This window comes from Excalfactoria chinensis, chromosome 20 (assembly GCF_039878825.1).
Source record: "Excalfactoria chinensis isolate bCotChi1 chromosome 20, bCotChi1.hap2, whole genome shotgun sequence".
In the NCBI taxonomy this organism is placed as follows: Eukaryota; Metazoa; Chordata; class Aves; order Galliformes; family Phasianidae; genus Excalfactoria; species Excalfactoria chinensis.
Genome location: NC_092844.1, coordinates 601,495 through 629,491, shown reverse-complemented (window position 1 = coordinate 629,491; position 27,997 = coordinate 601,495). Strand labels below are relative to the sequence as shown.

The 27,997-nt window shown below is 53.1% G+C and overlaps 4 protein-coding genes across 5 annotated transcripts; 2 read left to right on the top strand and 2 right to left on the bottom strand.

The window, feature by feature from the left end:
- The first annotated feature begins 1,619 nt into the window (after positions 1-1,619).
- On the top strand, positions 1,620-4,912 carry CLDN19 (claudin 19). The gene is made up of 5 exons (XM_072354426.1): positions 1,620-1,842; positions 2,622-2,786; positions 2,909-2,993; positions 3,161-3,307; positions 4,632-4,912. The coding sequence occupies exons 1-5, from the start codon at positions 1,620-1,622 to the stop codon at positions 4,678-4,680; spliced, it is 669 nt and encodes a 222-aa protein (XP_072210527.1). The 3' UTR covers positions 4,681-4,912.
- Positions 4,913-7,553: 2,641 nt separating this feature from the next.
- LOC140261302 (claudin-16-like) lies at positions 7,554-11,139 on the top strand. The gene is made up of 6 exons (XM_072354593.1): positions 7,554-7,731; positions 8,694-8,815; positions 9,023-9,125; positions 9,925-10,089; positions 10,201-10,417; positions 11,028-11,139. Exons 2-6 carry the CDS (start codon positions 8,702-8,704, stop codon positions 11,137-11,139), a joined length of 711 nt encoding a protein of 236 aa, XP_072210694.1. The 5' UTR covers positions 7,554-7,731; positions 8,694-8,701.
- Positions 11,140-11,945: 806 nt separating this feature from the next.
- Positions 11,946-19,721, bottom strand: YBX1 (Y-box binding protein 1). 2 transcript variants are annotated; one of them, XM_072354372.1, is made up of 8 exons: positions 19,403-19,721; positions 18,943-19,006; positions 15,283-15,316; positions 14,445-14,534; positions 13,945-14,247; positions 13,566-13,648; positions 13,196-13,473; positions 11,946-12,322 (listed from the first exon to the last, which is right to left on the bottom strand). In XM_072354372.1, the coding sequence occupies exons 1-7, from the start codon at positions 19,560-19,562 to the stop codon at positions 13,227-13,229; spliced, it is 981 nt and encodes a 326-aa protein (XP_072210473.1). In that variant the 5' UTR covers positions 19,563-19,721; the 3' UTR covers positions 11,946-12,322; positions 13,196-13,226. The 2 variants fall into 2 exon arrangements, with proteins under 2 accessions (XP_072210473.1, XP_072210474.1); XM_072354373.1 differs by having other exon boundaries at positions 13,196-13,461.
- Positions 19,722-21,978: 2,257 nt separating this feature from the next.
- On the bottom strand, positions 21,979-27,862 carry PPIH (peptidylprolyl isomerase H). Its single transcript, XM_072354396.1, has 10 exons — positions 27,708-27,862; positions 27,506-27,570; positions 27,106-27,129; positions 26,713-26,757; positions 26,491-26,533; positions 25,652-25,744; positions 24,908-24,995; positions 24,326-24,366; positions 23,584-23,672; positions 21,979-22,146 (listed from the first exon to the last, which is right to left on the bottom strand). Exons 1-9 carry the CDS (start codon positions 27,771-27,773, stop codon positions 23,604-23,606), a joined length of 534 nt encoding a protein of 177 aa, XP_072210497.1. The 5' UTR covers positions 27,774-27,862; the 3' UTR covers positions 21,979-22,146; positions 23,584-23,603.
- Positions 27,863-27,997: the final 135 nt, after the last annotated feature.

The following is a 27,997-nucleotide window of genomic DNA, read 5'->3' as shown; positions in this document are numbered from 1 at the left end:
GCACAGCAGGGAGCAGAGGTCACTGTCCCATGACCAAAAGCCTTCTAGTTGCACAGCCTCCAGGCTCTGTCCGCAGGTACCTTAGGGCTCCTGCACCCAGGATGTGGCAGTGTGACCCCTACATTAGCCCCACAGCATCCCCCAAGAGGGACACAGAAGCTTCATGTTTGGGGCAAAAAGGACCTGGGGGCAGTGGGGGCAGCTCACCCTGCTGTGACACCCACCGCCCCGACCGGGAGCTCTGCCCTCTCCCTGAACAAGAAGGACATTGAGCAGCAGCCAAACAGGGCAGCGAATTGTCCCCACACCATTACCATAACCATCTGGGGAATGCAAGCACATGCTCTGAAACACTGCCTGCAAAACGCCCTGCACGAACAGGCAGAAGGGCCAGCAGGGTCAGTGCCCAGCACAGGGATGGCAGCAGCAGGAGGATGGTTTCTCCCTATGGGTTCCCTGCTCACACCCTAGTGCAGGAGCTGCCTGCTGTCCCCGAAGCACGCAGCTCAGCCAGGGGCAGGGAGCCGGGCCCTGGCTGCACTGAGCGTGAGCTGACTGCCAATGAGATGGTGGTTAACGATTGCCAGGGCAGCCAGCCACGCAGGAGGGCAGTGCTTGGGGCAGCTACCAGCTTCCTGCACCCATTGAGCAGCCACCAAGGGCTCCATGTCACCAAGGGCTCTACTCCACTGATGGCTCCATGACACCAAGGGCTCTACTCCACTGATGGCTCCTTGTCACCAAGGGCTTTGCACAAATGAGAGCTCCATGTCACTGTGGGCTCTCTGCCACCAAGAGCTCTCTTCTGCCGAGTTCTATGCCACACTCTGTGCCACCAAAGGTTTTGTGTCACCAACGGCTCCATGTCACCAAGGGGTCCACACCACTGAGGGTTCCATGTCACCAAGGGATTCATGTAACCAGACCTCCATGCCACCAAGAACTTGATACCATCAAGAGCTCCAAACCACCCAGGATTCCATAGCACTGAGAGCTCCGTACCACCAAAAGCTCCAGGTCACCAAGAGCTCCATGCCACTAAAAGCTCCATTTCAGCAAGGGCTCCATTTCACCAGCAGCTTCATCCCATGGAGGACTCTGTGCCACCAAAGAACTCCCTGTCACTTGATACCACTGAGAGCTCCATGCCATCAAAGGCTCCGTGCCACTGATGGTTCCATGTTACCAAGAGCTCTTCACCACGGAGGGCTCTGAGCTCCTCTTAGCACAGCCAAAAGCCCACTGCCCCGTGTGCCCAATCCCAGCAGCACAGCACTGTGTCACACTCCTGCACTCACCCCTGCAGCAGCCCCAGGGGTCCCTGCTCCGATGGCCTCACAGGGGTTCACCTCCCCCACCCCAAAACCTTCCCCACTGCCTCTCGCCCTCCCTGGGGGTCCCCATCTCTCACAACCCCCACCTCCCCAAGTCCCCACCCCGAATTCCCTCTTTTTGCGGGGGACACCCAGCACCCCGCTCCGCTCCTTAACCCCAACCTCCCACCGACCTCCTCCCCAGGGCCCCCCCAGCCCAGAGGAGGGGCTGATGGAGCTCGGGGCGGGACGGGGCGGTCACACCCCCGGGCACAGCCGGGCCGGGCCGGGCGCAGCGCGGCGGCGATGGGCGGCGGAGCACGGGAGCTGGCGGGGTACCTGGCGGCGCTGGGCGGGTGGGTGGCGGCTTTGGCGGCCGCGGCTCTGCCCCAGTGGAGACAGAGCTCGTACGCCGGAGACGCCATCATCACGGCGGTGGGGCTGCACGAAGGGCTGTGGATGAGCTGCGCCGCGCAGAGCACCGGGCAGGTGCAGTGCCGCCTCCACGACTCGCTGCTCTCCCTCGACGGTGCGTACCGGGCGCGGCGGGCATCTCCCTTCCCTCGGCGCTGAGCCCTTTCCAAGGGGCTGAGCCAACCCCCGTGGCTTTGAGCCAACCCCTCCTGCGTGCCCACTTCCCAGACCGGGTCCGACCCCCCTTAGTGCCCTTCCCGGTGATCTGAGCCATCCCGTGGGTCCCGGCCCTATGCTGTCCTCTAGGTTTGAGCTCCCCTTCCCAGCTTTGTGGGAATTGCTCACCTTCCCCCTGAACATCTAAGCCCAGTTCATGTCAGGGCTCTCCTTGCTCCTCCGTGGGTCTGCATCCAGCTGTGGGTCAGAGCCCCTTGCTCTTCTCTTTGTGTTCCAGTCCTGCTTTGCACCCAGTTTGAGTTCTGATGTGGGTCAGAGCCCCGCTGTAGGTCTGAGCCCAGCTTGCTCCCATGGGCTTCAGCCCCTTTGTGTGTCTTTGCCCCCCAGTCCATATGGGTTTGATCCCAACAGCAAATGCCATGTGAGCACATCCCGACCGTAGGGCTGTGCACAGCATTTGGGGATGGTGCTGCTGCTGGAATTGCAGTGAGAAAAGCATGGAGGGAGGAAAAAGAGCATGATGGGGAGGAAGGCTGGGGACCCTGGTGATGAGAGTGAGGCAAGGGCTCCTGGCACAGTGCCCCAGGCACAGTGACCCTACACAGTGAGGACAGGGTTAAGGATAAGGTAAAGGAGAGGGTGTTAAGGACAGGTCCATCCCAGTGGGAAGTGACTTTGCCTTGCAGTGCTGCAAGCAGTGCATTTCTCCCCCCGCAGTTCACATCCAGACCTCCCGGGCTCTCATGGTTATTTCTCTCCTCCTGGGTTTCTTCGGCATCATCGTGAGCGTCGTGGGCATGAAATGCACCAAAGTCGGTGAAGAGGATCCCGTCACCAAGAGCCGCATCGCTGTTGCTGGAGGTGTCCTCTTCATCCTCTGCGGTAAGCCACTGGGCAGCAGCGCCTCTTTGATGCAGAAGAGCTCAAACAGCCTTTAACAGGAGGGAAGTGGGGCTGTTTGGCAGTGAGTTGGGCATTGCTGATGCTCAGCGTTTGACACCCAGGTCTGTGCACGTTAGCGGCCGTCTCCTTGTACGCCACACAGGTCACCTATGAGTTCTTCAGTGCCAACACTCCAATCAATGCCAGGTAGGAGCCCACTTGGGTCACCACGTCCCTGAGCTCCTCTGCATCCCATGGGGCTGCCCTGTGCTGGTTTGGGCACTGTACTGTGGTAGGCAGTGATGACGTGCAGCCCCACTCCTCTTTGCTTTTCGCACCCCCCTGATGCTATGCCCACCCTTCTCTTATTGCAGGTACGAGTTTGGCTCAGCGCTGTTTGTCGGCTGGGGGGCTGCCAGCCTCACCGTGCTGGGGGGCTCCCTGCTGTGCTGCTCCTGCCCTGCCAAGGAGCGCCAAGGACAGCAGTACTACCGACAGTCGCAGCCTTCCACAGCCCGGGAGTACGTCTGACCCCAGCCCTGCCCTCCCACATCCTCCCCTCCCAAAAGCAGGCGCTGCCCCATGTTCCCACAGGGCACAGCTCACGGGCACCACCAGAGACTTTTCTTCTGCTGGGGATGTATCCGCTCCTCAGGCTCTTTTCCAGGTTGCAGCACAAGCCTCTAAAACGGGCTGAATTGGTCAGAATTGCCTGTATGCAGCACCGCCGTGCTGTGGGGGCTGCACCTCCGCCTCCAGCCCCGCGCTGCTGGGGCTGTGGGTGGCTGGGCCGTGCCCCAGTGCCTAGCATTGGGTGCTGGGGGTGGGCTGCACAGAGGCGCTTTGTGCTGGAACAGCCCACCATGTGCAGCTGTCCCCTTGTGCCCCTACATCTCCTGCGGCCTCGCCACCATGTCTTCCAGGGAATGGGATGCTGCTGAGCTGTGCTGAATGGGCTCAGTGTCCCCATGCCCCAGTTTTGGTGGCTTAGGAAACATTCCTGCTTTCAGGGTGCAGGTGTGCTCCGCGTGGCTGCTGCCCCAAAGCGATATTTGTATTAATCGTTCTTGATGTGAGCACACGAGGAATGAAAGCACGGCAGTCTGATGGTTGCTGGTGCTCCAGCTGAGCTCTGTCAGCTAAAATCTGACCCGGGCATATTTCTCACCAGGCACAAATACGTGGCCTTGTTAAGCAGGAGAACAAACTGGTGTTGGCCAGGTTAAAGTAGGCAAAGTGGGGGCTGTGAGCACAAGCAATGGTTTGTTTTTACTTTGGTGCCCAGTGCAGCTGTTTCAGTTAACTCCAAGATGGACAAACCTGTGAATTTTGATGTCTCCCCACTGTTTCCATTGCCCTTTCCCCAGTAGGACCGGTGAAGTCTTTTAGGCTCAGCAGTGTTAATGGACACCACATCTGTGTCCACGCCGTGGCTGTTACTAACACACCAGCGCTTCAGTTCCTCCTGTAGATCCTCCGAAGGCCTCGTGCTGCCATCTGTCTGTCTGCTGTATGCGGTGTGCCAGCTAAACCGCAGGATACCAAACAGTGGGAATGATCCGAAGAGCCTGGCCTTGTGGTTTTGCCTTTTATTTTGTTTTAATTATTACTTTATAAGTCCCCATTACCTACATAGCTGATTGCTTCCTGCTTCTTTTGTTCCCTTGGTCTGCTTTATGCTCACGTGCTGCTCTTCTTCCTTGCTAAATATGACCAGTTGTCCCAAAAGCAAAGGTTGGGGCAGCACCTCCCCTTGCAGGAGGGAAGCAGAACAGTCCCTGCACTGGGGTTTGGCTTCTGTAAGGCAGGAAGGACTAACAGCCCTCTCTCTCTTTTGCATTGCAGACCCCATGTAAAAATATCGTCAGCCATCAGGGGAGAGCAGTGCTTGTAGTGTCTGCACCGTCAGGGAGATTGGTGCTTGGTTTCCCCTCAAAACACACCCCAAAGCTACTGCAGTGAGGATTGGGAAGGAAAATCGTGCTTAAAAATATATGTATCTGAAGTGTGTTTTTATATAAAGAGCGCAGCGTTGTGTAGAAGAATGTTTGTATTCTATTAATGTAAACCTGCATTAACTTTTCTGTGCAATGTACGCTGTGGGAGCAGCACTGTTTGGGATTCCTACTTTTTGTGTTTGTTTGTTTGTTTCAAATAGTTTGTACTAAAAATTGTGACTCCATTAAAACATTTCTGATTATGGGTGTCCTTCTGAAATCATCTCTTTGCCCTCCATCCCAACCTGGGCCTCTTCCCATCTCTTCCATGTCAGTGCCATGAGGCTGAGGCCTTATCCCTAGGCTGGGCAGTGGGTCTGGGGAGGGAGATAGGGTTGGTGGTTTTGGCAGAGGGTTTTGGCTGAAGGTGTCTGCCTGCTGTTGGCTCCTAAGAGAGAGCCATGTCTTCTCAGCCTATGGGGAGCTGCTTGAAATAAGCGTGGCTCCTTACAGTGACCCACCGGGCCTTGAGACAGTGTGAAGCAGAACTTTGCAGGTGTGCCCAAGCAGGTGCTATTGCTCGAACTGTGGCTTAAAACATTACTTAATTTAAGCCTAAAGCACCTGAATCCCATGACTGGCCTGGCCCTGCACCTTTGTAGCCATGGCCTGGGCCCTCAGCAAGGCCCTTCCCAAACTGCGGCCTAGTGTGGGTCTGTCCCAGGGCTGCGGCCTCATGTGGGCCCTCCCAGCCAGGCCCCATCACCTCCCATTCCTCAGCTCAGCCCTATAACAAAGCACTCATTGCAGACACCCCACTGCTCCTGAAGGAGACCTGCAGGGTTTAATCTCTTTTCCAAGAACTCGGGGCTGGGCTGCTCCTTGCTGTGCTAATTGAGTTGATTTCTGCTTTTTCCTTGGCACTGCTGGAGGCCCAGGGGTTTTGCCCAGCTCCCCCATCTTCCTGCAGCCCTTAGTTCACAGATATGTCCTATTCTCCCCCAAAACACTGATCTTGGGAGCTCCTGTGACACTGCCACAGGCTCAGTCCCATGGCTCTCTGGGATCAGCCACCCAGGCTGGAAGAACATAAGAGAGGGGGAAGAATAGCTGAGCTGCAGAAGCAATTACATGTTTGGGTGCACAAAGGCCCCCACTGTCCTCCAGACAATCCCTTGTGTGTTTTGCCCATGGCAGAGTGGAATTAAATATGGGAACAGGCTGCCAGGCTTGGGATGGCCCACAGCCTTGCATGCGATGCGTGGGATCCACTGCTATCCAAATCACTAAGAAGAGCACTTCAGTGGCTTTCTGTCCCCACTCCCTCCCTCTTTGTATCTTTCACAACCAATATGATGCAGATCTAATCTTCAACTCATCTTCAGTGACCAAGGAAATGTTCTTAATTATTGAAAGACTGATCTATTTATCCCTCCACCTGCATCTTTTCAATGCCCCAAAACATTTCAACTGAGACTCAAACAGGTGGGCTCGTTTCATATAGGGTAAATCCACAGATTAGATGGGAAGAAAATATAAACAGAACTCTTTTATATATCATCAATGCACACATGTGGAGAATAGACCAGAATTTCAGCCATTTTGTGGATATCTAAGTACTGTAAATAGAAAATGAAGGTATACAAACCCTGCTGGAAGATTTCACCAGTACACACACAGGTAGGCTCAAGAAAAGTCTTGCCATGAGCCAAAATGCCACGGGAAACAGGATAATCTGGAATAAGGGCACAGCAATTACTCATGTCAAGGACCTGGGTGCCTCTGCAGGGCTGAATCTCAAGAATTTGCTCTGAAGGGTTGTGCAACACTCTGCCAAAACCCCTGTGGTTCAATACTGCAGAGGATTATATAGAGGTGAAAATAATAATAAGAAGAAAAGTACCTCTCTTAAATACATACATGGAGTGTTGTTTCCCATTGAGCCATGAGATGTGAGCCCCTGCTTATGGCTGACAGCCATGGGGCACTGCTTATGCTGGAGGTGCTCAGAGGATGCTGTAACAAAACGCTTTGCAAGAAAGCAGTTTTTCTGGGTAGTAAGGAACAAAGCTAAAAGTATGTGGGCAGCACGAGGCAGCTGAGGTGCTGCTTTCGAGGGTCAGCAGTAAGCCCACAAAATGCCTCTGGCCAAGCAGCCACGTTGTCTGAGCTGGAAACCACCAGAGAGGAGTGACTGTGCATAATGGCCTGGGAGCCCCCACACAGCCAGGAAACGGACAAGCTTTACGGGCTGCATTAAGTGCCCCTGTGAGGTTGTGTCCTTTTTCCTGCATCCCTCCCTTAAAAGCTTTGAATTCTGGGGGAGCCAGAGAGATGATCACAGCCCTCTTTGAACAGAACCCCCGGGATCCATGAGGGTCCCATCAAGGTGGCTTGTTTTGCTGCCTCTGGGTTGACCTCTCTGCCAATTTGAAACCTATGAGATGTCTTTGGAAATGCTGAGCCACTTCACAGCTGGGAACCCAATGGATAACACTAAGGGTTTTGTATCGCCCTCCCTGCAACAAACTGCGTTGAACTTCTTCCTCCTGCCACCTCCATCTGTCTGCCTCTGCTGCACCAGCGTGTTGGAGCCAACACACCTCAGGCCACTCACCCATGAGCGCTAATTAAAAGGTGTGATTAAAGAACGGGGGACATTTGCCCAGGACACAGAGTTCCCCACCTGGGGAGTGTTTCTCCGCAGCCCCAGCTGGTTCCCACAGGTGTCAAGATGTGATGTTTTTTTGGAGGCCAATCTCTGTTTCCAGCCAATTACCATTTGACCACAAGCCCCCACCCCGTGTGTCGTGCTTTAGCACACAAAGCACTCTGACATGCCCTGGAGAAGCATTAAATAGCCCAGCCCAGATGTAGGCTCACACTGCTCTGTGGGCATTGCATTTCCATTGGGCACCTCCACATCCCATCCAGGTGGGATTGAATCCCACTGTGGGACTTCAGATGGCTGTACCCCAGTGAGGATGAGCCTGGATGCTGTTATGAAGGTAAGGCTTCTCCTATTGCACACAGCTCTGTGTGCAGTGTTGGTGGTAGGTGGGTGGTTGGACTGGGTGATCTTAGAGCTTTTTTTTCTACCCCTCCATGATTCTCTAAGTTCTGGAGGAAGGCAGATGCATCCCACAAGCTCTCCCCACGCAGCTCCCCTTTGCCCCAAACATCATTAATTCCCCATAAAACACCTCAGAGCACAACAAAGCTATAGCAGCACCACCACCTGCTGCACCAGCCAAGGCTCCAGCAGTAAAACTAAGCTGTTTTGGAGTTACCCAAGCGCAAATGACGACTGAGCTTTTCCTCTAGAGGAGGAATTTTTGGGGGGTGGGGGGGTTGTTTTTCTGCTTTAACTCAAATGGCTGAACAGATTTTCTTCAAAGCCTGCAAAACAGACGGAGTGCTGGGGAAGGGAGAAAGGCTGTGGGGAGCTGCTCAGAAGGTATGACCAGGAAAGGTGGGTAATCCTTTCACTGAATGATGAAGGCATTAAACCTCAGGATATCAGGAGATTCGTGCTCGGATAATGGTGTCTGGCTACTGCGGCTCTTTGACAATGGTTTCCAAGCAGCTCTTGATTCCCAGAGGGGGGCAGTACTGAGGTTTATAGAGTCATCTAGGCTGGAAAATGCCTTCAAGATCAACAAGTGCAATCACCTTCACCTACCAGGTTCTGTCACTAAACCCTGTCCCTTAGTGCCGTGTCCACATGTGTCTGAATTGCCTCCAGGGTTGGGGACTCCAGCTCTCCCCTGGGCAGCCAGTTCCAGTGCTCTGACCACACTCCCTATAAAGAAATCCTTCCTGATATTCCATCTAGCCCCTCCTCTGGCACAGCTGGAGGCCATCTGAGCTGCTCTTAAGGATCCAGAGGATGTCCTGGCCCAGACAGTGGACAAGGTACCTGGGAGGTGGCCAGAGCAGAGCTGGGAGGCATCTCTGTGTTCCCTTGCAGGTGTCCTCATGAGTGCAGCCCTGCAGATGACAGCATTCGGTCTCGGTCTCCTCTCAGCTCTATTCCTCCTTCTTGCCACATGCACCGACTGCTGGATGGTGAACGCTGATGACAGCTTGGAGGTGAGTAAAGCAACTGTGTGCGTGTGGCTGAGAGCCAGGTGAGGGCCTAAAGGTCTGCTCTGCTGGGCGGGTTGTAGCTGTCCTTGTTTAATGCAGAGGAGTTGGACCAGATGGTCTTTTAGGGCCCTTTCCAACTCAAACAATTCTATGATCCCTGTCACACTAGAGGTGCTTTTAAGTGCTCTTTGAACATCCTCCTGCTTCCAGGTGAGCCACAAATGCCGGGGCCTTTGGAGGGAATGTGTCACCAACATGCAGGATGGAGTGAGGACATGCGACCAGTATGACTCCATTCTGGCAGACCATCCAGGTAAGCCAGCATGGTCTGGAGCGGGAGCATTACTCTACAATATCAAGCAACCCATTCCTAGCAGTGTTTGCCTATTGCACCAAGTCCCTTTCACCTCTTGTGAACACCCAACAAGGCATCTTTGAGTCCACAGCTAAGAGTTTTCCCTCAAGGAGATCCTTGTGATGGGTTGACATTGATGAGAAACTCAGGACCTTGTCCTACATAGATATATATAGAGAGTGACAGTGTGGGATTCTGCAGACAAAGATTTGGATGTGGAATAAGGGTTTTTTAGCGAGAACCAAGTGGGGATTTGGGGCCTTTCAGGGAGAAGTCACACCACACATAGATGGCAACGTGAGCAGGTTTAGACAACAACATCTTCTAACTAAGCCAACACACAGGGTGAGCCAAGATGGTCCCAGATCCTGAATGGTGCACCTTAAGCTGTGTGGTTTCTTGATAATGGGCTTATTGAGTCCCATTGCAAGGTTTCTGATGAGCCTGGTGAGCACACAATGAGCAGCACATAGGGTGGTGGACCTTGGTGTCCTGGTGTCACCATATCCTATGGAGATGCCCAGCAGTGGTAGAATGGCTTCAGTTGGAGGGGACCTTTGCAGGTCACTGAGCTCCAACTCCCTGCCCGTGGGCTGGGTTGCCGGCCACCAGACCAGGTTGCCCAGGGCTCCATCCAACCCTATTTAGCAATGAGCTGGGTAAGTCCAGGAGGGACACAGGCAGCAGTTTGGAGTGGGGACACAACTTCCTCTGACCGCTCCTCAGTTCCCCTTTCTGCTTTTTTGTTTCTCACCAGTGAAGATCGTGGTGGCACGAACGCTGCTGATCACAGCAGACCTCCTGGTGGGCCTGGCTTTGGCTACTTTGCTCCTTGGGCTCGACTGCATCAAGTTCCTCAAGGAAGATCCTCGTGTCAAACTGAAGATGTGCTACGGGGCTGGGGTCACCCTCGGCATCGGGAGTGCGTGGCCAGGGACAGCTGGAACACAGGGAGCCAGAGGCAGCTCCTTGGAGGGGTTCTGGGAGGTAGGAGGCTCTATGGCTCGCTCTTAACTGGCCCCATTCCTCCTAGGTATCCTGGGTCTCGTGGGCTCCGTGTGGTACGCAGTGGATGTCTACGTGGAGAGGGCCATGCTGGTGTCCCACAATCTCTTCCTGGGGGTTCACTATGACTTTGGGTGGTCCTGCTGGTTGGGGATGGCCGGCTCAACGGGCTGCTTCGTGGCATCCGTCCTGCTCACCTGCTGCCTCTGTGCCCACACAGGTCAGTCTGTGTTGTCCCACATCAAGTCCTGCAGGGATATACCTGGGTGGACAACTCAGAGGGTGCAGATGCTTCTTGCAGGCTGCAGCCAAATGAAGGGCAGTTGGCATTTGCAGCCTGGCTGGGGGAGGGGAGGGCGGCTGCCTCATGCCAAGCAAAGCCCCATAGGTTCTGTGGGGGCACAGGGGGGAGTGAAGAAATGCTCCACCCCCACCCTGGGCATCTTGAGTTCCTGGTGGTGTTAGCACCCATGCTGGCTGTCCAGGTTCGTTTCTCCCTGTGTGTCCCCATACCCATGGCAGCAGTGACACACAGCTCTGAATGCAGCCCTGTCTCTCCCACCAGCTCCCAGCCATCCCCAAGGACCTCGGCGCCACGTTGTCACCAGCAAGATGTACACCATGAACTCCCGTGTGTGATGGGCAGCAGCACCTCCTGCACACAGCCCAGCCAAGGGCGGTCCCACCTCATTAAAGCACCATCACCTACGTGGGACAGCTCAGCAATGTCATGCAGTAAGATAGGATGCTGAAGCCTTGAGGAATGGAATTGTTTGAGTTGAAAGGGGCACTTTGAGGTCATCTTTTCCAACTCCCTTGCAGTGAATAGTGCTAAGCTCCTGTTGTACCCTGCAGCTGTACCAGCAATGGCCGCTGCCTCTGTGGGAGCAGCAAAGCAGCTCTGCTCATTGCCCCGTCACTGTATGAAGGAATTCAGGGGGAAGCCTCATCAGCAGAGCAACACTGACTCCACGTGGCTGCTGGGCCGGGCGGTGCAGCAGTGTGACACTGCAGCAGTGTGACACTGCCCCTGTGCTGCGTGCAATTGGCCTGCAGCAGTTCTTTGTGTGCTGCTCCATCACTGAGTGGAGCAGTCTGAACAATAACGGGGGTGCTCTCTCTGCTGGGTGTTGAAGTCCACGCGTAGAGGATTGCTTTCCAAATGAACGGTGACCCTGCTTCACTCACAAACCACTTTGAAAGCAGCCAGGACCACAAACCAACACCCCCCCCATTGCTGAGATGGATCTCTCCCGATTTCAAGCTCAGCTTAAAATCCAAAGCAAGGGAAAACCTCGCGGCCCAGCAGCGACTGACTGCAGCCCAGCAGCTCCGTGGTTCAAAGAGCGGCTCTTACAGGTGGAAGCCGCTGCTCTACTGGGCAGCCAGAAACGCCCAAAGGCATTTAGAGATAGAGCACAACCCAGACGCATCGGGCCGCTAATGGCTGGTGCTCGAGCACACCGGAAAGCAATTAGAAGAGCATTAACATGACAAAAGCAGAGCGCTCATTAGTGGGTAGGAGGGGAAGCCACAGGGCGCGCTGAGCTGTCCATGGGCAGACACAGCGGCGCATTCATCGCTGCTCCTCCCGTTTTCCTACGGAAGCACCACTTCCAGGTGAGGAGCCTCCCTCTGCCCATCAGCCTTTCCCCGCATAGAGCCGAGGGCACAAACCCAGCGGTTCCAATATTCACATCCACAACTGCTGAGCACTGAATGAACCGCTCGGCTTCCAGAGGTGGGTCTGAATGAACCGAGAGCAGGCGGTGCTTAACTTTAAGACCTTTATTAACAGATGCTTGCAGTTTGACTTGAAAAAATCAGGCGTACTTTTCTTACAAATTAAAAATGAGGTTCTTAAAAATCTCAACTTGACCAGATATATGAAACAATTTAAAAACCTTTAAAGGTGTATTGAGAAAAAACAGACTTTTAAAAAACGCGTTTCTTGTTTCCAAAAGGAGACTTCTTTAGGTAAAAATAATAAAAACCCCATGCTGCATAGATAATGCAGATAGTTCTCGTAATCTGGTCAACAGCAAAAAGCAAGCACTTCAGGTCTTCAGTTCCAATTCTTTTGTTCATTTCTTATTGCTGGAATTTCATTTTCTTCTTCATTTCTTTAAGTCTTTTCTTTGATGACTAAACTGAAAGAAAGAGGAATAAAGATGTTCAGACGTGGCGTCACGTGGATGTGTTCAGCCTGTCGAGGCTCACCCACAGTTTAAAGTCATGCTGTATTTTCACACACACACACAAATCTTATCGGCCACAGCTCTCCCATCAGCCTGCGTTGCAGTGATGGAAACCGGCAGCTTCCATCAGAAGCCAGTGCAGAGGGACCCAGGAGAAAGGGCACTCATTAACACCTTCAGCAGACCCTCCTGCCCCAATACCTGCCTGCCTTTGAAAGCAAAGAACCAATGCCTACGTAAGACAGCATGAGCAAATAGCTCTGATGACAGCATTTTTAGCAGGGACCTCCATGCACCCCTGCAGACAAGCAGTGCCACAGCCCAGCACAGCCCTGCAGAGCAGCCCCTCCACCACCATGTAAAGCCCTTCTCAGGTGAGAAGCTCCTACCAAAATGCTCCTGCAAATTCAACACCTATTTACAAGAAACGGATGTGGAGAGGTGGTAAAGCCAACCACCCAGCCCTCGGGGCAGGGCAACCAAAGCCACAATGCTGGCAAGCCTGAAGATCTCCGAGCAGAATGCTTTCAGGTCACCATACCAGCATCAAAATGCTTCTTGTGGGTGAACTATCATAGCAGAGAGCAATTGAGGTTTAAAGCTTAGCAATATTCTATGCATTTATTCCACCAGGGAAAATTAAAGCCCGGTAGCAGAGCCCTCACCGTTAACCAGCACATTGCACAGCAGAAGCTCACAGTCCTGTTCTGCAGAGCCAGCAAAGCAGCGCAGTTCCAACACGCATCAGCACGAGCAGAACTCAGAGGGAAGCATCCCAAAAGAGCCCAGTGTCCGCTCACACCTCCAGCACACCCCAACACGTACCCGGATGATGGTAGAGATGTTAAGCCGGTATTTACTCAGCCCCGCCCTGCTCGGCCTCGGGAGCGGACGTGTTCTCAGCTGGTGGTTCGGCTGTCTTCGTCTCTTTGCCATCTTGTGGTTTAGGGTTCTCAGGGCGTCTGCGTCTGTAGTTGAAGTTACGACGGTACCGACGTTGAGGTGGCTGCTGACCTTGGGTCTCATCCCCTTGGTTCTCTTTATCTTCTTCGTTTCCATCCTCTCTGGGCTGTCTTTGACGAGGAGGACCCCTGAAAGTCAAGCTGGGCTTTAACGATGCAGCATCTGAGCACTGCGATGTCCTGGCTGTGTTGCTAGAGCACAAAGCTCAAGCAAGAGCTGATCTGCAGCATACCTGCGGAATCGTGGTCTGTAACCTCGATACATGTTCTGCCTGACTGGTCTGCCTTGTTCTCCTGCACCTTGGTTGTCAGCACCCTGGAAGACACGAGGCAACAAACACTCTTAGCCACGCAGTCAAACCCCACAGAGGGCTGCAAGGCAGAAGCGGTCTCAGTGCACGACAGCACGCACTACACAGAGCTTTGCCCAATGACTCGTGCCAGAAGTTAACGCACATCTGACACACTGCTTTTCAACAGCTGTACCCAACACCACGCCAACATCTGCTCAGGCCTTTTATCTCACTGCTAAGCCTTACAGAGCACATCGCGAGCATCCACAGAGCTGCGTTTTATCGCCCTGCTCCAAAGGAACCACACCACATGCGTTACCTCCACTATCTCTCCCTGCACGGGAGGGTTGGAATATTGTGGTCGACGCCCGTAGGGCCTACGCATGTAGTAAGGTGGGTACCGCCGCCTGCGGTAGGGACGGCGCTGCTGGGCTTGGCCTTCCGGGATGTTCTCTGCTCCTTCGTTCTTCTCCCCACTCTCACTGTTCTGGTAGTTTTGCTGGTAGTTGCGTGGAGGACCCCTGCGACGCGGATATCGTCTGTAATGGTTACGGTCTGCTGCGTATTTGCTGCCTTGCACTGGAACGCCACCAGGCCCTGTCACATTCGCTGCCTCCGCACCCTGAGGAGCAGGGAGAGCATTAAGCAGTGAGCACCAAACCGGTGTGATTCAGCACCGATTTGCATCCCCATTTGTAAAGCAATGAGCAACCATTCATCTCCCTGGATGTCGTCAGGCATCTGCTCAAACCACAACACCACAGCAAAGCCCACAGACCTGCGGTTCCATGCATGCTCCAACACCCCAGACGCCTTTACCTTCTCTCCTTCAACCACATCAAACTCCACGGTCTCTCCATCTCCTACACTGCGGAGGTACTTCCTGGGGTTATTCTTCTTTATGGCAGTCTGACAACGTAATATGGCACAGTTACATTCACAGGCACAACAGGAAAACGCTACTCAGTGCATCTCAAGTTTGTGTTGGTGTTTTGGGGGGATTGAATCTAACCATTTATTAAGACATCCTCCTGGACAGGTCATTAAGCCACAATGGAAACTCAAAGTGTGCTTTACTACTGCTCTGGCCTACCCGGAGCACTGTGCAGCCTTACAGCTGTCCAGGACCATTTGCCCATACGCGTCCAGTCAGAGATACAAAATAGCTCCCAAACAATGCAAACTGCATCTGAAGTTTCTCACTAAGCACTCTGAACATTCTTATTAGGTGTATGCATTGATTAAAAGGGCTTTTTTGGAGTTATTTCCTGTGCTGCTGGGCAGCAGACTGCATTTCTGACAGCTGAGTGAATGTTCTGTTCTCAGCCACGTTCTACTCAGCAAACTTCTTAACAAGTGTAACAACTTCACAAATTAATGCCAGCAACAGAACTTGGGTCCATTTGTTCCCTAAAGGGAATAAAATCCATCACAAAAGATGTCCACAAGTTTCAGCACGTAAGCAGTGATTTTAGGGAGAGACAGGAAACCTTATTGCCACAGCTGAGCACAGCGTCTCGTGAGAAAGCAGCCCGCCTGACGTGTAAACCTAGCAGCGAAGTGTCACAGCTCTGCCTTCCCCTCCAACCCACTTGGCTAAGGTCATGCACAGCACATTTCAAAGAGGTAACACGTTTCAGTTCCCAGCCCATCTTACCTGATGGACAAACACATCTTCCTTGGTGTCATTCCTGTAAGACAGCACCAAACAGAAAATCAGATGTGAGACAAGCTGTGTGAGGGCCCAGCTTCAAATTCAGTTGTTTAGGGGTGAGGTGAAAGCAGGGAAGCACCGGGACAAGCAGCGGTCAGCTCTGCACTGCTCAGCCTGCTCTAAGAGGAGGCTGCTTCAAAGAAACACTTTGTTGGGGACCTGTGCGAGGTGCAGAATACCTGCTGACATCCCGCCACTCATGCAAATGTTTTTTCCTCCCTCCCCACGTATCCCCCTGCTGTTCATCTCCCACCAACAGAGGCTCGTAGGAAAAGCACCTGACAGCAGGCAGCCCATCACTTGGGATAGCACAGTGGAAGATGTGACATCACAGGCTATGAAAAGCAGCACTCACAGCCTGCGTCCCCAGCTCCATTTCCTGCAGGCTGTAATGATGAGCGTTCCACGAGGGCAGCAGCGTGGCTAACAGACAAGCAGGGCACAGGGAGCTTCCTGCTCCACAGTTACACAGCGCAGCCCCAACTGTCTCCACACTGCTGCAGAGCTGTGCTCAGCACTCACAAGCTGCCTGCGGCCCGGCCCTCAGGCTCACATCACACCAGCTGAGCCTCGCTGCAGTGTCAGTTCAAGTCATTCCACAGACCAATGAATCAACTGCTGAGTGCCTTTTATTTCCTAGAATACATATTATAGGCACAGCTAGCGCTGCAGTGCTCAAAACTGGACTCATTTAAAGCCAGTCACTCCTCACTGTGCCTTTAACACACGGCAATAACAACTCTGTGAACAACTCAATCCAAGTTACAGCTGCCCTGTCACACAGTACCAGCACCACACACCCATTTCCTTATGGAACTGACACCTGCAAGTACTACAGAGCTCAGAGCTGATGGAAAACAGTTCATCCAAAGGGCTAAAGGCGGCGATCCTCAGGAGGCAGCACAGCTCTTGAAAAGCCTAACTCTGACAAACACAACACGAGATCTCACATGTTCCAACTGAGGGCCTTGAGGGAAGCCCAGCACTCACCTTCAGTCTCAGTTCTTACTGTGCTCCCAACAAATGCAGTGCTAAGCACTCACCATCCACGCTCTTCAAGTGTGGATGCTCTGCACTCCTCCCAAGCCCCATTCCTACAAGCATGTCAGCTGCTCCTCATTTCATTTAAAGCCCTTTCTACATCACAGGTCCCATTGGAGGAGTTCTGGCTCAGTAAATGACTCAGTTACGCTGAAGCTGATCAAGGTGGAGATGCCATTTGTTAAAAACCCTCCTGGTTAATTGTAAAATCCAGTGTCTGCCACAGGATTTCTGTACTAAGTCCATCTAGGAGCAGCACATGAGCTGCCACACGGATGGCGAGGGAATAACCATCAGCACTTTGCAAATAAGACAGGAGGCACAACAGGAGGTGCCCATTCTGAAGGCCTGGTGAGGCACTCAGAGTCCTGGTGCAAGATGATGCTCTCAGCACCTTTAATCTCTTGCAAAAAATAATAATAAAAATCAGGAGAGCAAGCAGTGATTAAGAAAACACAGCAAAGCTGTGAATACAAAGCCAGGTATCAGTGTGCAGCCCCAATGATGGCAACAAGCAACTCGACAGCCTGCATATTCATTTGTTTCATTGACAACCGCAAGAAACAACTGACAGAATTCAAGCTAATATTTCAGAAAGGAATAATAAACGTACTTAATACTAACACACACCAACAGACTACAACCAAAGCCAACGTCAGCTGCAAGCAGACCCCAACAAAGCTCCTGCAGCTTCCCTTGTGGTGAGTCTGAGGTATCTGGGAGCAGGGGAAATGTGCTCCAGCTCAGTTCTCATCTCTTGATAACAGGAGCTCACGCTGCGTTTCTCATTAGGAACAGCATCCTCAGGGATTAAACAGATGCCAAACTAATATGAGTGGGGAAGCCATTCAGATGTCTTAACTAGCTGCTCCTACTTCCACACTTGACTCATGTAGCAGCGTTCCAGCTATGAGTGAAACAGGAAAAAACCCTCCCAGAGGCAGTTAGTGACCTGTAGCTGTGCATGCACCTCCAGGAGCAGTGATGCTGCAGCAGCAGCTCTGACAGCTGTTTGACACCTGACACTCAAACACCACGTGGAGAACGCACACTGGGCAAGGCTTTAAAGCTGCTCACCAGTCAGCCAGGGAGCTCAGAGGCTTAAGACCAGCCCACAGTATAACAGAGAAATGAAAAGATGACATTTAGTCCAAACTTTCCTGAAAGCATCGGTACCAACACTTGCTTCCCTGGAGGATTCCCCAGCCTCCTCCTGTCAAACCCTGTGACAGTGGATTTCATGTATCTTTCTTCAGTGTGGTAACTTGATGGAACTCACACAGCACTTCCCTACTCCTCAGAGCCACGTGCTGTCACACAGGAGAGAAGCAGCAGTGACCTCCAGCAGGAAACAGTGCTGCCCTGGGGCCTTCTGCATCCCAGGTACCTGGCAGTGGACCATCCTCCAGGGTTGTTCCATGACAACACCACATAGAAAAACGCGGCTTCTGCAGAACCACCACCACCTGCAGGCACCCCAAACTGACTGGGGGAAGAACCATTCTCTAAATCAGCTGCTGTCAGAGAAAAAATCCCGACAGCACGTTTCTCAAGGCCTCCTTCCAGTCTGTGGTCTTGTGATGGACAAGAAATCTTGCACGTTTCCTCACATGCTTACAGCTTTCTGAGGAGCACCTCCCTCCTTTTAGGCATCAGTGCCACTGGACATCACATAATCACAGAACTGTATGGGTCAGAAGGGATCTCTAGAGATAAGTCCAACCTCCTGCTGTGTTCCCCAGCACAGGTCACACAGCTGGTTATCCTTGTTGGTCTTTAACACCTGCAGAGAACTAAGCACAACTCTGGGCTGACTGCTCCACCACTCTGACAGTAAAGTTTTGTGCTAGTATGGAACTTCCTGTGTTCCAGCTGCTGTCCACTGCCTCTTGCTCTGCTGCTGCACACCACCAAAAACAGCCTGCCCCCCACGGACTTGACTCCTGCACTTTAGAAGCAGTGATAAGATCCCCTTTCAGCCTTTCCTCATACAAGAGATGCTCCAAACACCAATCTCTCTGTAGCCCTCCACTGGGCTCTGACAGCATTTCCCTGCCTGCCTTGAACTGGTCAGCCCTGACTCACTATTCAGCCCAGCACTGGGCCCAGTGCTCCAGATGTGGCCTCCCCAGGGCAGAGCAGAGGGGAGGAGAACCTCCTCACCTTTCTAACCACGCTCTGTGGGGTGCCGCTGACCTTCCTGGTTTATAGTCACCCCGTTGGCCACCAGGACATCCCGGTCCCTCACTGCAGATATCCTCTCAGCAGCTCAGCCCCCAACCTGCACTGATGTGCACAGCCGTTCCTTCCCAGCTGCGTGACTCCCATCGAAGCTCAGCCATTCCTCTGCCTAACTCCTCGCAGCCTGAACGGCTCAACTTCACGCGGAGGTTTAAACAAGCGCCACAGCGCGCTGACAGCCTGCAGCACCGCGCCGGGAAGCAGGAAAGGCCTTAACGCGGGCCACGCCACCGCGGGGCGAGGCCCCAAAGCTCGGCCCGGATGAACGCGCCCACCCTTCCCCCCCCCCCACGCTCCCATCCCCGCGGCCGCCCCGCTCACCTGTTGATGAAGCCGTAACCGTTCCGTACGTTGAACCATTTCACTGTTCCCAAAACCTTCGTTGCTGGGAGAGAAGGGGCCGAGGGGGGACAAGAGAGCGCGGGGCGCGGCGTCAGGCGCGGCACGTGGCGGGGCGGCGCACACAAAGGCCCCGCGTGGCGGACATCTTGAGCCGCGCCGCCCCGCCCCCACCCGCCGACACGCGGGGCCCGGCGGCGAGCGGCGCGCGCGCGGAGTGTCGGGGGGCGGGAGGGGGGGGGGCGGGGAAGGGGGAGCGGGCGCGCGCACAACGGCCGCCGCGGTGTCAGGGGGGCGCGCGCCGCGCCGTGAGGAAGCGCGCGCAGCCCCGGGGTGGGGATGGATGTGAGGAGATGGAGGCGGGGGGGGGGGAAGGGGCGCAGCGCCGACCGTCCGGGCCATCCCCCCCGCCCCCCGCCCCGCGGCCCGACCCCTCCCTCACCGATGACCTTCTTGTCCCCGCCGGCGGGAGGCGCCGCCGAGGCCAGGCCGCCGCTCCCGTTCCCGCTGCCGCCGTTGGGTTTGGAGTCGGCGGGGGCGGCGGCGGGGGCCGCCGCGGGGACGGGGGCGGCGGGCGGCTGGGTCTCGGCCTCGCTGCTCATGGCGGCGGCTGTTCGGTGCGGACGGTGGTGGTGACTGGCTGTTTGCGCCGCCTCCCGCGGTGTGATGGTGACTGAGGCCGGCCGTGGGGGGGCTGCTCCCTGCTCCGGGCTCGCTGAGCTCCGCTCTCCGCTCCCGATACCGATCGAACTGGCCACAATGGCGGCCCGCACCGGCTAGCCACCCCGCGCGCCCCGCCCGCGCGCGACGGTATTGGTCGTTCGCCCCGCCCGTCACTCGGCGAACCAATCCCGTCTGCCCTTCCCCTCCCGGCAGGAGCCGTTCCCCGAGCGCCCGTTGGTCGAGCCGCCTGCCTTTCCTCATCCCCGCGCTTCTATTGGCCGCGCAGCCGGCGGTTGCTGGGCTCCTTTTTCCTCCCGCCTACCTCCGCGCCCCGCCTCCGAGCTCTGATTGGCCGCCGCCGCCGAGGGGGCCGAGGTCGCGGCGCTGCGGGCCCGGCGGGGGCAGCGTGCGCGGCCACGCGGCGCGGCCGCCGTTGGCCCCGGTGTCCGTTCGGCGCGCGGCCGGCAGCTGCCCGACAGAGCGAACGGCCACGAGGAGCCACGAGCTGTGGCGCCCGGAGCCGCGGGGACAGCACAGCTACGGGGACAGCACAGCTGCGGAGGCGCCGCTCTCATTACAGCCGAGTATTTCCTCAAGGCAGACGCCTCTAATTGAGCTCCTTAAGAGCCAGGCCGCGGCCGCAGCTCCGAGGGCTGTTCAGAGCCTGGATTTAATGAGGCTTTTCCCAGCGACACCTCCGTGCCTCGGGGAGCTTACGGCGGGCTGCAATGTGAGCGAGCCCTGCTGATGGCCGTGACGTTCAGCTGAGTAACAGACAAACCGCCTCCAGCTGCGATACCCACAGCCAGAGGAAGCTGCTGGAGCTCACAGAGGATAAGGACCATCCGCTCTGCAGCACGTTCATTGCTTCACACATGACTGAAGGGTGACTTCATCACGGGAAATTAAAGCCCGCCATGAAGGTGTTGGAGAGGATTTCCAGCCAGCAAATAAGGAACGGCACGGCCCACGGTGATACTCAACACATTGGGTGTCCAAATGGAACAGGATATCATTAACCACTGCAACAACTTTCAAGAGGTTGTAATGGATTGACCGCTGTTAGATAGGAATGCAGGGAAGCTGTGAGCCCTGCTGTGCAGGAAGTACAACCGGCTGGTCACAGTGATATAAATACATCAGGCTGAGAAAATGAGCCTGGACCCAGAAATAGGCTGGTGAGGAAGCAGAGTGAATTTGTACCCACAGCCAGACCTGTGAACCTCAGCACTGCAGCTGGAGGCAGAGCTCCTCTGAGCCACGTGGAGCCGAGCTCATGCCTAAACACCATAGGAGGTGGCATCTAGGTGTATTCCCTGAGCACATGCAACAGCTGAACGTCTCCTCTTTGCTCACCTCACAGCTGCTAACTGGGTCGTTTTCTCCTCCACGTGAGGAATTTTCAACCCTTGTCTCCTAGGAGAAATCTTGGCTGCACAAAGCCAGGATGGGAATGGGATGGTCTGCTTTGTTTCCTTCATCACCCCACATACCGCAGGTACAAGTGAGACATGCTGAGCAGGAGAGAATAAAGTGCAAGTGTTCTCAGCAGCTGTGCAATCCCACAGCCTGTCCTAATGATTTCAAACAGCTGTGACATAGATGACACCAAAGCATGCCTACAAGGATCACACATCAGCATCAGACCACACCTCCCTCAGACAGCCCCACACACTGCACCTCAGGCAAAGATCATGAAGCAGGTTGGGATGGGACAAAACAACTGCACATGACAGCACAGACTGAGAATGCTGCAGAGGGAACTCACCTTGGTGCCCAGCACCCACAAAGGGCGACTTCAAGCTGCCCAGCAGGCCAGCTTGCAATCCCTGTCTGACAGTGACAGGTTTACCACAAACCTGCAGCCTCACCTCTCTTCTCTGCAACCACTCTGGAGCCCTGGATTCTACAACACGCTCATTCTCTGCTTGCTAGACTAAATGCCTTCTACTAACGCCCTTCTAACACCCATGGCTTAAAGGAGCCCGATGCCTTTTGGCCCAGAATGTGCCAGGTGAGGGCTAACAGCAGAACTGACCTCATCCCAGAGCCTAGAAAATCCTGCCCATCACGCCTTTATCCTGTCCTGTGCTTCAGTAAAGTTGCATGTAGAAAGATTCAGGACATCCCCCAGAACTTCTCTGCCAGGCAGCCTCACAGCACAGCTCAGGTGTGTTCCTTTCATCCCTGCTTTCCCCTTAGCAATGCCCTGAAGCAATGCCTCTCACCACCACACACAGGAAACGTTCTCTACTGAATCAGCCAGGGGCAATGCACGCAGCACAGTGAAAGCAGCACGCCTTTTTGCCCAAAGAATCCGCTCCCAAACATGTTTACTGATACCCACTACGCACATATTTAACAAAATCCTTTATTTACATTTCAACATACTTTAAAAAAAAGAAGATATATTCCAATTATTTAGTGATTTCAGGAGCACATCTGTGAGGAGAACCGGGACAGTGGGGAAACTGTCTGGAGCTGCATGGAGCTAGCAAAGGCCTGTCCACCCACAAGGGAGCACTGAAACAAAGGAGAACAAACAGTCCCGGATGCTCAGCAGCCACCTTCAGCATCCCACAACAGCAGCACTGGGTGTTGAACTGTGCACTACCTGCTGGCATGCATCAGCTCATGTCAAACCTGTCTCCAATCCAGACACCTGCATCTGGCTCTGGATTAATAACCAGAATTGCCTGTTTCTCTGAGCTGATTTTAAAGGATCTTTACAAATAACTCATTGAACTGTCTGAAACTGGGGGAGAGGGACCCCATTCCTGTCAAGAGGCAGCTGAAAGGCAGCAGTGTGCAGAAAGATGTTCCCTAAGATGTGGCTAGGAAGCAAGCAGATGCCTAGAACTGAAGATAGTCAGCTAGATGTTGACTTCAGATCACACATAAAGGCTCTAAAGAAAAATGACCGACAGGTCTGAGCCTAAGGACAGTCCTAAAGGGGACCCAGCCCACCAGCACAGCTCTTTCCATCAGCAAGAAAGACTATCGAGAAAGCTGTCCCCATCTCCAAAAGCCTACAAACACCAGGAGAAGTACCGAGTGATCGCATTCCATGCTGTCACTTCATCAAACAGAAGTATATGAAGCACTGCAGATCTGAAAGGCTTTCCCATGCCAGCAGGGATGTCTTTGTGGGTAATAGCAGACATCTTTGGAAATCATATAAAGGACGGTTAAAAACTGGAGTGTTTTTGTCATTGCCTGCCTGCTGAAATTTGACAAGTCAGCAACCAAACGGCTCATACAGCAGATTTTTGATAAGCTGCAGCCTGACACATTGAAATCTGATTTGCTTAAATGCTTGTGGTGCTTTTATAGTGAAGAACGCCAACAGACTCTGTGTTAGTCTGAGCTCAGCCCTGCACCTATTTGGTTTAACCAAAATGAAGCCTGGGCAATGCTGGAAACATTTCCCTTTGAGGACAGCGGTGTACTTCTGAATGAACGCAGCCCTCCCACAGTAGCTGCTCTATGGCTGCAGAGAGCAGGAAGGCTTGAGTCCTCTCTGCAGCACTGTTCCTGATCCCTGTCTGCACCTCACATGGATGCTCTGCTTCCTGTAGCAACAGGAGAGGGCACTTAGCTGCAGGTTAATGACCCCTCCACTCCCTCCTGCATGAGTAGCTGAATTCATCCACTACTTCCTGAAGCTGAGGCTTCAAGGCAGTGTAACCCCACCCAAAGCAGGGCTGACTCCATCTTCCCTCAGACTGCAGCCACAAAATCCTTTCCCTCTAGTGCTGCCTTTGGTCTTTATGTAGCCTGAAGGGAAACTGTTGCAGGGAGTTGAGCTGGTAAAAAAACTGTGCTACCAGAGCAGTATTTTCTGACAGTTCTAAGAGCTGAGCTCATAGAAACGTGGAAACAAGTCAAAGAGAACAGTAAGGAGCGCAGAAACCCACCACTGTTCAGCTGCACTGCATGCCTCAGAAGACTGAGACTTACCCCATTCCTGCTCCATTGATTTACATCTCCCCGCACTGAGAGATCACAACCGGCAGCTTGGGCTTGTTATTGGGTCCTGTGGGCACGTTCTGGGGACAGACAGATACACAGCATTACACCTCATGAAAACAGCAAGCCCAGTGGTACCTAATGGTTGGCAGCTCTGCCTTCTGCATTCTCTAATGGCAGAGGTCCTAGTTTTCCTACCCCAAAACAGGAGTGTGCCACGATGCCAGTAACTGTTCTTTGTTAAACCTGCCGTGACACCCAGTCACGATGCACTCCTGTTTATCAGCACACATTATCCTGGTAGCTCATCATCAGAAGATTGGTTTAACTTTTCTAATTGGATACGCCAATCACAGATCAGCAGAACTGATGATTTAGCATCCTCTGAATAATCCCAGGCAATGGCACGGAAGTGATCTGATTTACACTCCTGTCTGATGGAACAGCTTTTCAATTCAGCTTCCTGAACAAATGCAAAGCGCTGCAAATCAAGCTAGGAGAACAAAATCCCTGCTCAAAGCCTCACCAGCATCCACAGGGGCACAGCATTCCCAAAGTCAATCTCAATGATAGACTTTGTCACAAGGGATTTCCTATTATCTTACAATGAACACGTTATTGTCAGCAGTATTCCCTGGCATTCATTAAACAGGAGAGAACAGAATAACCACCGTTGCTCTCCCACAACTTTCCAACATGGATCTCACATGAAAAACAAGCAAATTCCACTTACTTCGATTTTTCTCATTACCAACAGCCCATCAACAATTTTACCTAGAAGGAAAAAACGCACCCGCTTCAGTGTTGTGTTTTAATCTCTGCTGCCTTCCCCACCACATACAGTTCCTGCTCCTCCTGAAGAGGTCTGGGCACAGCTTTCTAAACTGATAAAAGTGAGCAGGACAAGAGCTTAAGGTCTGGCCTTAAAATCTTACAGCTCTAGAGGCAGTACAAGAAAAGTCAGTCATCCTCTGAAAGCACATCTCATACCTACAAACCCAGCTGAAAGCTCCGTTTGGATGCCAGCCCCTTCAGAAAGGTATCCCTTCATCCTTCATCACTTGTCCCACCTGCACTGGCAAGAGGATTTATATACTAACAACGATACAACAATCCAGGATCTGACCTGGATTAAAGTTAAGCTGAGAAAAAAAAAACGTTCCTAATGATGCATCTCAATACCTGGCTGCACAAATACCTCTGCTGGCACAATGGATGGGGAAGGAACAAGCAGTCCACAGCTGCTTATTTTTGCAGCTGTGCCACAGAAACTGTCCAGGAGTCTGTATGCCAGGCCTGCACGGCAGGTACTCACCGAACACAACGTGTTTTCCATCCAACCAGTCACACTTGGAGCACGTAATGAAGAACTGACACCCGTTAGTACTTGGACCACTGTTTGCCTGCAGGTTGAAAACGTCAAAATGCAAAGCATACAAATTAGGACTTCCCAAAGCTGAAGGCACAGACATCTCACAGCAGAAAGAGCTGCTGCTTTATCACTAGCCAAGATGCCTTTTATTAAGCTCACTGCTTTACAAACCAAAGGAAACAAGACAGACATTTGCAAGAAAGCACCTGTGCTTGGACATGGTGCATTATCAAGTCAGGCCCCGCTACAGTGTGCAAATACACAACATCTTTACTGGCTACAACATCACACTGGGGAAATAACGTTATAAAAGATTCCATGCTAACACTGCTGTGGCTCTGAAACTCTGCAGTCTTTGTTTCCTCCTTGCTAAAAGTCAGTGTTCAACAGAAGCATAAGGAAAGAAAAAGACCCATCACTCATCACTGTACCAAATCTGCAATCATCGAGCCATTATGAAAGCTGAGCAAACAAAACGTGTTCCTGAACTCCAACAGGTAAGAAGAAAGAATGCTGGAAGATCAGGACTCACTTCACGAGCAACCTTCTGACTGGTACTTAGAACACAGGTCTTTCAGACCCCCCAGCCAACTGCAGATTCCTACTGTCTGCCAAATACAATCTATAAAGTTAGGAAAAGGGCAGAGAGAAAACACCAAAAGCTATCAGCTTTCATTTCATACTTACCATAGAAAGCAGGCCAGGAGCAGAATGCTTCAGCTTGAAGTTTTCATCTGCAAAAGGACCCCTGTATATACTGGCTACTCCAGTGCCATCTCCCTGCACAAGAGAGGCAATTAGTCAGCCACAGTGTTTACTTTTGCAGCATGAACTTGAAATAACTAAGCAAAATCACAGTGTTAATGCTGCATTGCCATCATATATACCAGCGGTAAATACATTCAGATGTTTCATTCCTTTCTGCCAAATCAACACGCTTTGCCCTTGCTACAAACACAAGCACTTAGACCTCAAGACTTGATTTACAAACCACAGCGGTGTGGTCCATAATTGCTGCACTGTAAAGACTCCTGTACGTTGCCAGAAGGACCCAGACCCTTCAGCAGAATGGCAGTGAAGAACCTTTCAGAGAAAGCTGCAGAAGCAATTCAGGCTGATACGTGTAGCGCAGTCAGTTAAATTTACCATTCTGAAAGCAATTTCCCTATGTTGATTTAGTTTGATTCAGCCCCATTTACTCTGTCTGGCTGCAGCCTATCTCCATTGCCTTTCCACTTAACATATGCTTTCTTTATTAAGCCTGACTTGATTTGTAGTATCCCTTGGAATAGGTTGCTTGGTTTATGTGCTTAAGCATCTCTTCTCACACACACAGCGGAGATTCTCTGCCTCTTCCTGGGGGGACGGGAGAAACAGGAAGGACAACAAAGTGAAAAGAAAACCTCTGCAAGTTTGAAAAGCCCCCAGCTATACCAGCATACCGCTAAGAGGGAGAAAACATGGGAAGGATGAGTTGCATGCTGTACAGCATAGAACAAAGACAAAAGCAACGCGGTAGTACGTACATTTACAAAGTCACCTCCTTGGATCATGAAATCCTTTATTACCCTAAAAAAGGAAAATGATACTTAGTTCCCAGGAGAAAAAATGTCTTGTGAATGTCTGCGAACACTACAGCCTACAGTGAGCATTAACAGTATCTGACAGCACCCGAAGGGCAGACAGCAGAAGCTACACCCAAAGCCACCTACTGCTACTAAGTCTCTCAACAAAAGCTGAAGTATCACCTGTGGAAAGTGCTTCCTTTATAACCTATAGGGACGCCATCTTTCCTACAAGGAAATAAAAAGGAAAATCATTACAACTCGTAGTAAATCCCAACACAAAACCCTCCCAGGAGTTCACACCCCCAAAGGGATGCCCTGTACATGAGGAGCTGGCCTAACACATCACCTACCAACCCACCTCCTTCAGCCCACCCTGGATCCTAATTTCTGTTCCTAATGGGCACAGCTGTTTGCAACATTTCATCCCCTCAAAAGAATCCCACTGCAATCTGCAGTACAGACATCTGCATCCCCCCCATTTCATTAAGGAAACCTTCCAGGTGGGCCCTTTCCAACCACCCAGCCCGGTCTTGTCTGACAACGGTAGATAAAAGGAGAAAATAACCCACGTACCTGAATTCACCTGTACAAAACTGCCTGGAAAAGGAAAAGCACAGAAAAAATGAGCATAAACCGCTTCTGGATTCTGAGAACAGAAAAAGAGGCGTTCAGCAAACGGGCACTGAATGCAGGATGTGGCTTATTGCAGCGGGGATGAAACGGGAATCATTGGGAACCGCTCAGTGCTTCCATTTCACAACGGAGCTTTGGGGAGGTACTGAGCAAGCCGAGCTGTTTAACAGGCTGTAAGTCGGTGTGCACAGAGCCGGGCACCGCGCCTCACAGCGGGCAGGCTGTGCTCGCTTCTGTGTTGTGCCGGCTGCTGCCAGGGGCACAGAACGGGGCGGTAAGGAGGTTTATAGCGCAATACTGAACACATGACGCTGCTGCGCTCACACCGCCGGCTGCTCACCTGAAGTTCTCTGCGGTTTTGGGCACGACGTCAGCGAACAGCTCGATCTTCATGCGGCCCACCTCCTACGGACACAGACACACACACAGCCGGCTCAGCCCCGCACAGCCCGCCGCAGCGCCGCTCAGCTCCCACCCGCCGCTCCCCTGCCCGGCCTCCGCCCCCCGGGGATCCCAAGCAGGGGAGGCTGCGTGGCGCTCACCTGCCCGCCGATGGTGACATCGAAGAACACCACGGGGTTGTTGGGGTTGGCCGCCAGCACCGCCATGACGGTCGCATCACCCGGAAACGGAAGCGGGGCAAAAGAGGCGGGGCCACGCGCTCGGACGAAGTTTGTAGTGCGTGTGACGTCATCCCGCAGCGCACGTCACGTCACGGCGCTACGTTACCGTTGCAGCGCAGTGCGTGCTGGGAGCGCGGGGGGGTGGGGAGGCGGGAGCACATGGCGGCTCGTGAACCGCCTGCAGCCAAGGGACGCACAGCGCAGGGGCC

What these genes read in the sequence shown, in the direction of transcription:
- CLDN19 (XM_072354426.1), top strand. Translation starts at nt 1,620, where the DNA reads ATGGGCGGCGGAGCACGGGAGCTGGCGGGGTACCTGGCGGCGCTGGGC. An exon ending in CTCGCTGCTCTCCCTCGACG is followed by an intron (nt 1,843 to 2,621) that starts GTGCGTACCGGG and finishes CTCCCCCCGCAG; the next exon opens with TTCACATCCAGACCTCCCGG. An exon ending in AACACTCCAATCAATGCCAG is followed by an intron (nt 2,994 to 3,160) that starts GTAGGAGCCCAC and finishes CTCTTATTGCAG; the next exon opens with GTACGAGTTTGGCTCAGCGC.
- LOC140261302 (XM_072354593.1), top strand. Translation starts at nt 8,702, where the DNA reads ATGAGTGCAGCCCTGCAGATGACAGCATTCGGTCTCGGTCTCCTCTCA. An exon ending in ACGCTGATGACAGCTTGGAG is followed by an intron (nt 8,816 to 9,022) that starts GTGAGTAAAGCA and finishes TCCTGCTTCCAG; the next exon opens with GTGAGCCACAAATGCCGGGG. An exon ending in CATTCTGGCAGACCATCCAG is followed by an intron (nt 9,126 to 9,924) that starts GTAAGCCAGCAT and finishes GTTTCTCACCAG; the next exon opens with TGAAGATCGTGGTGGCACGA.
- YBX1 (XM_072354372.1), bottom strand. Translation starts at nt 19,562, where the DNA reads ATGAGCAGCGAGGCCGAGACCCAGCCGCCCGCCGCCCCCGTCCCCGCG. An exon ending in AAGATGTGTTTGTCCATCAG is followed by an intron (nt 14,535 to 15,282) that starts GTAAGATGGGCT and finishes TTACGTTGTCAG; the next exon opens with ACTGCCATAAAGAAGAATAA. An exon ending in TGCAGGGAGAGATAGTGGAG is followed by an intron (nt 13,649 to 13,944) that starts GTAACGCATGTG and finishes CGTGTCTTCCAG; the next exon opens with GGTGCTGACAACCAAGGTGC.
- PPIH (XM_072354396.1), bottom strand. Translation starts at nt 27,773, where the DNA reads ATGGCGGTGCTGGCGGCCAACCCCAACAACCCCGTGGTGTTCTTCGAT. An exon ending in AAAACCGCAGAGAACTTCAG is followed by an intron (nt 27,130 to 27,505) that starts GTGAGCAGCCGG and finishes TTCCTTTTCCAG; the next exon opens with GCAGTTTTGTACAGGTGAAT. An exon ending in AAGGAGGTGACTTTGTAAAT is followed by an intron (nt 25,745 to 26,490) that starts GTACGTACTACC and finishes TCTCTTGTGCAG; the next exon opens with GGAGATGGCACTGGAGTAGC.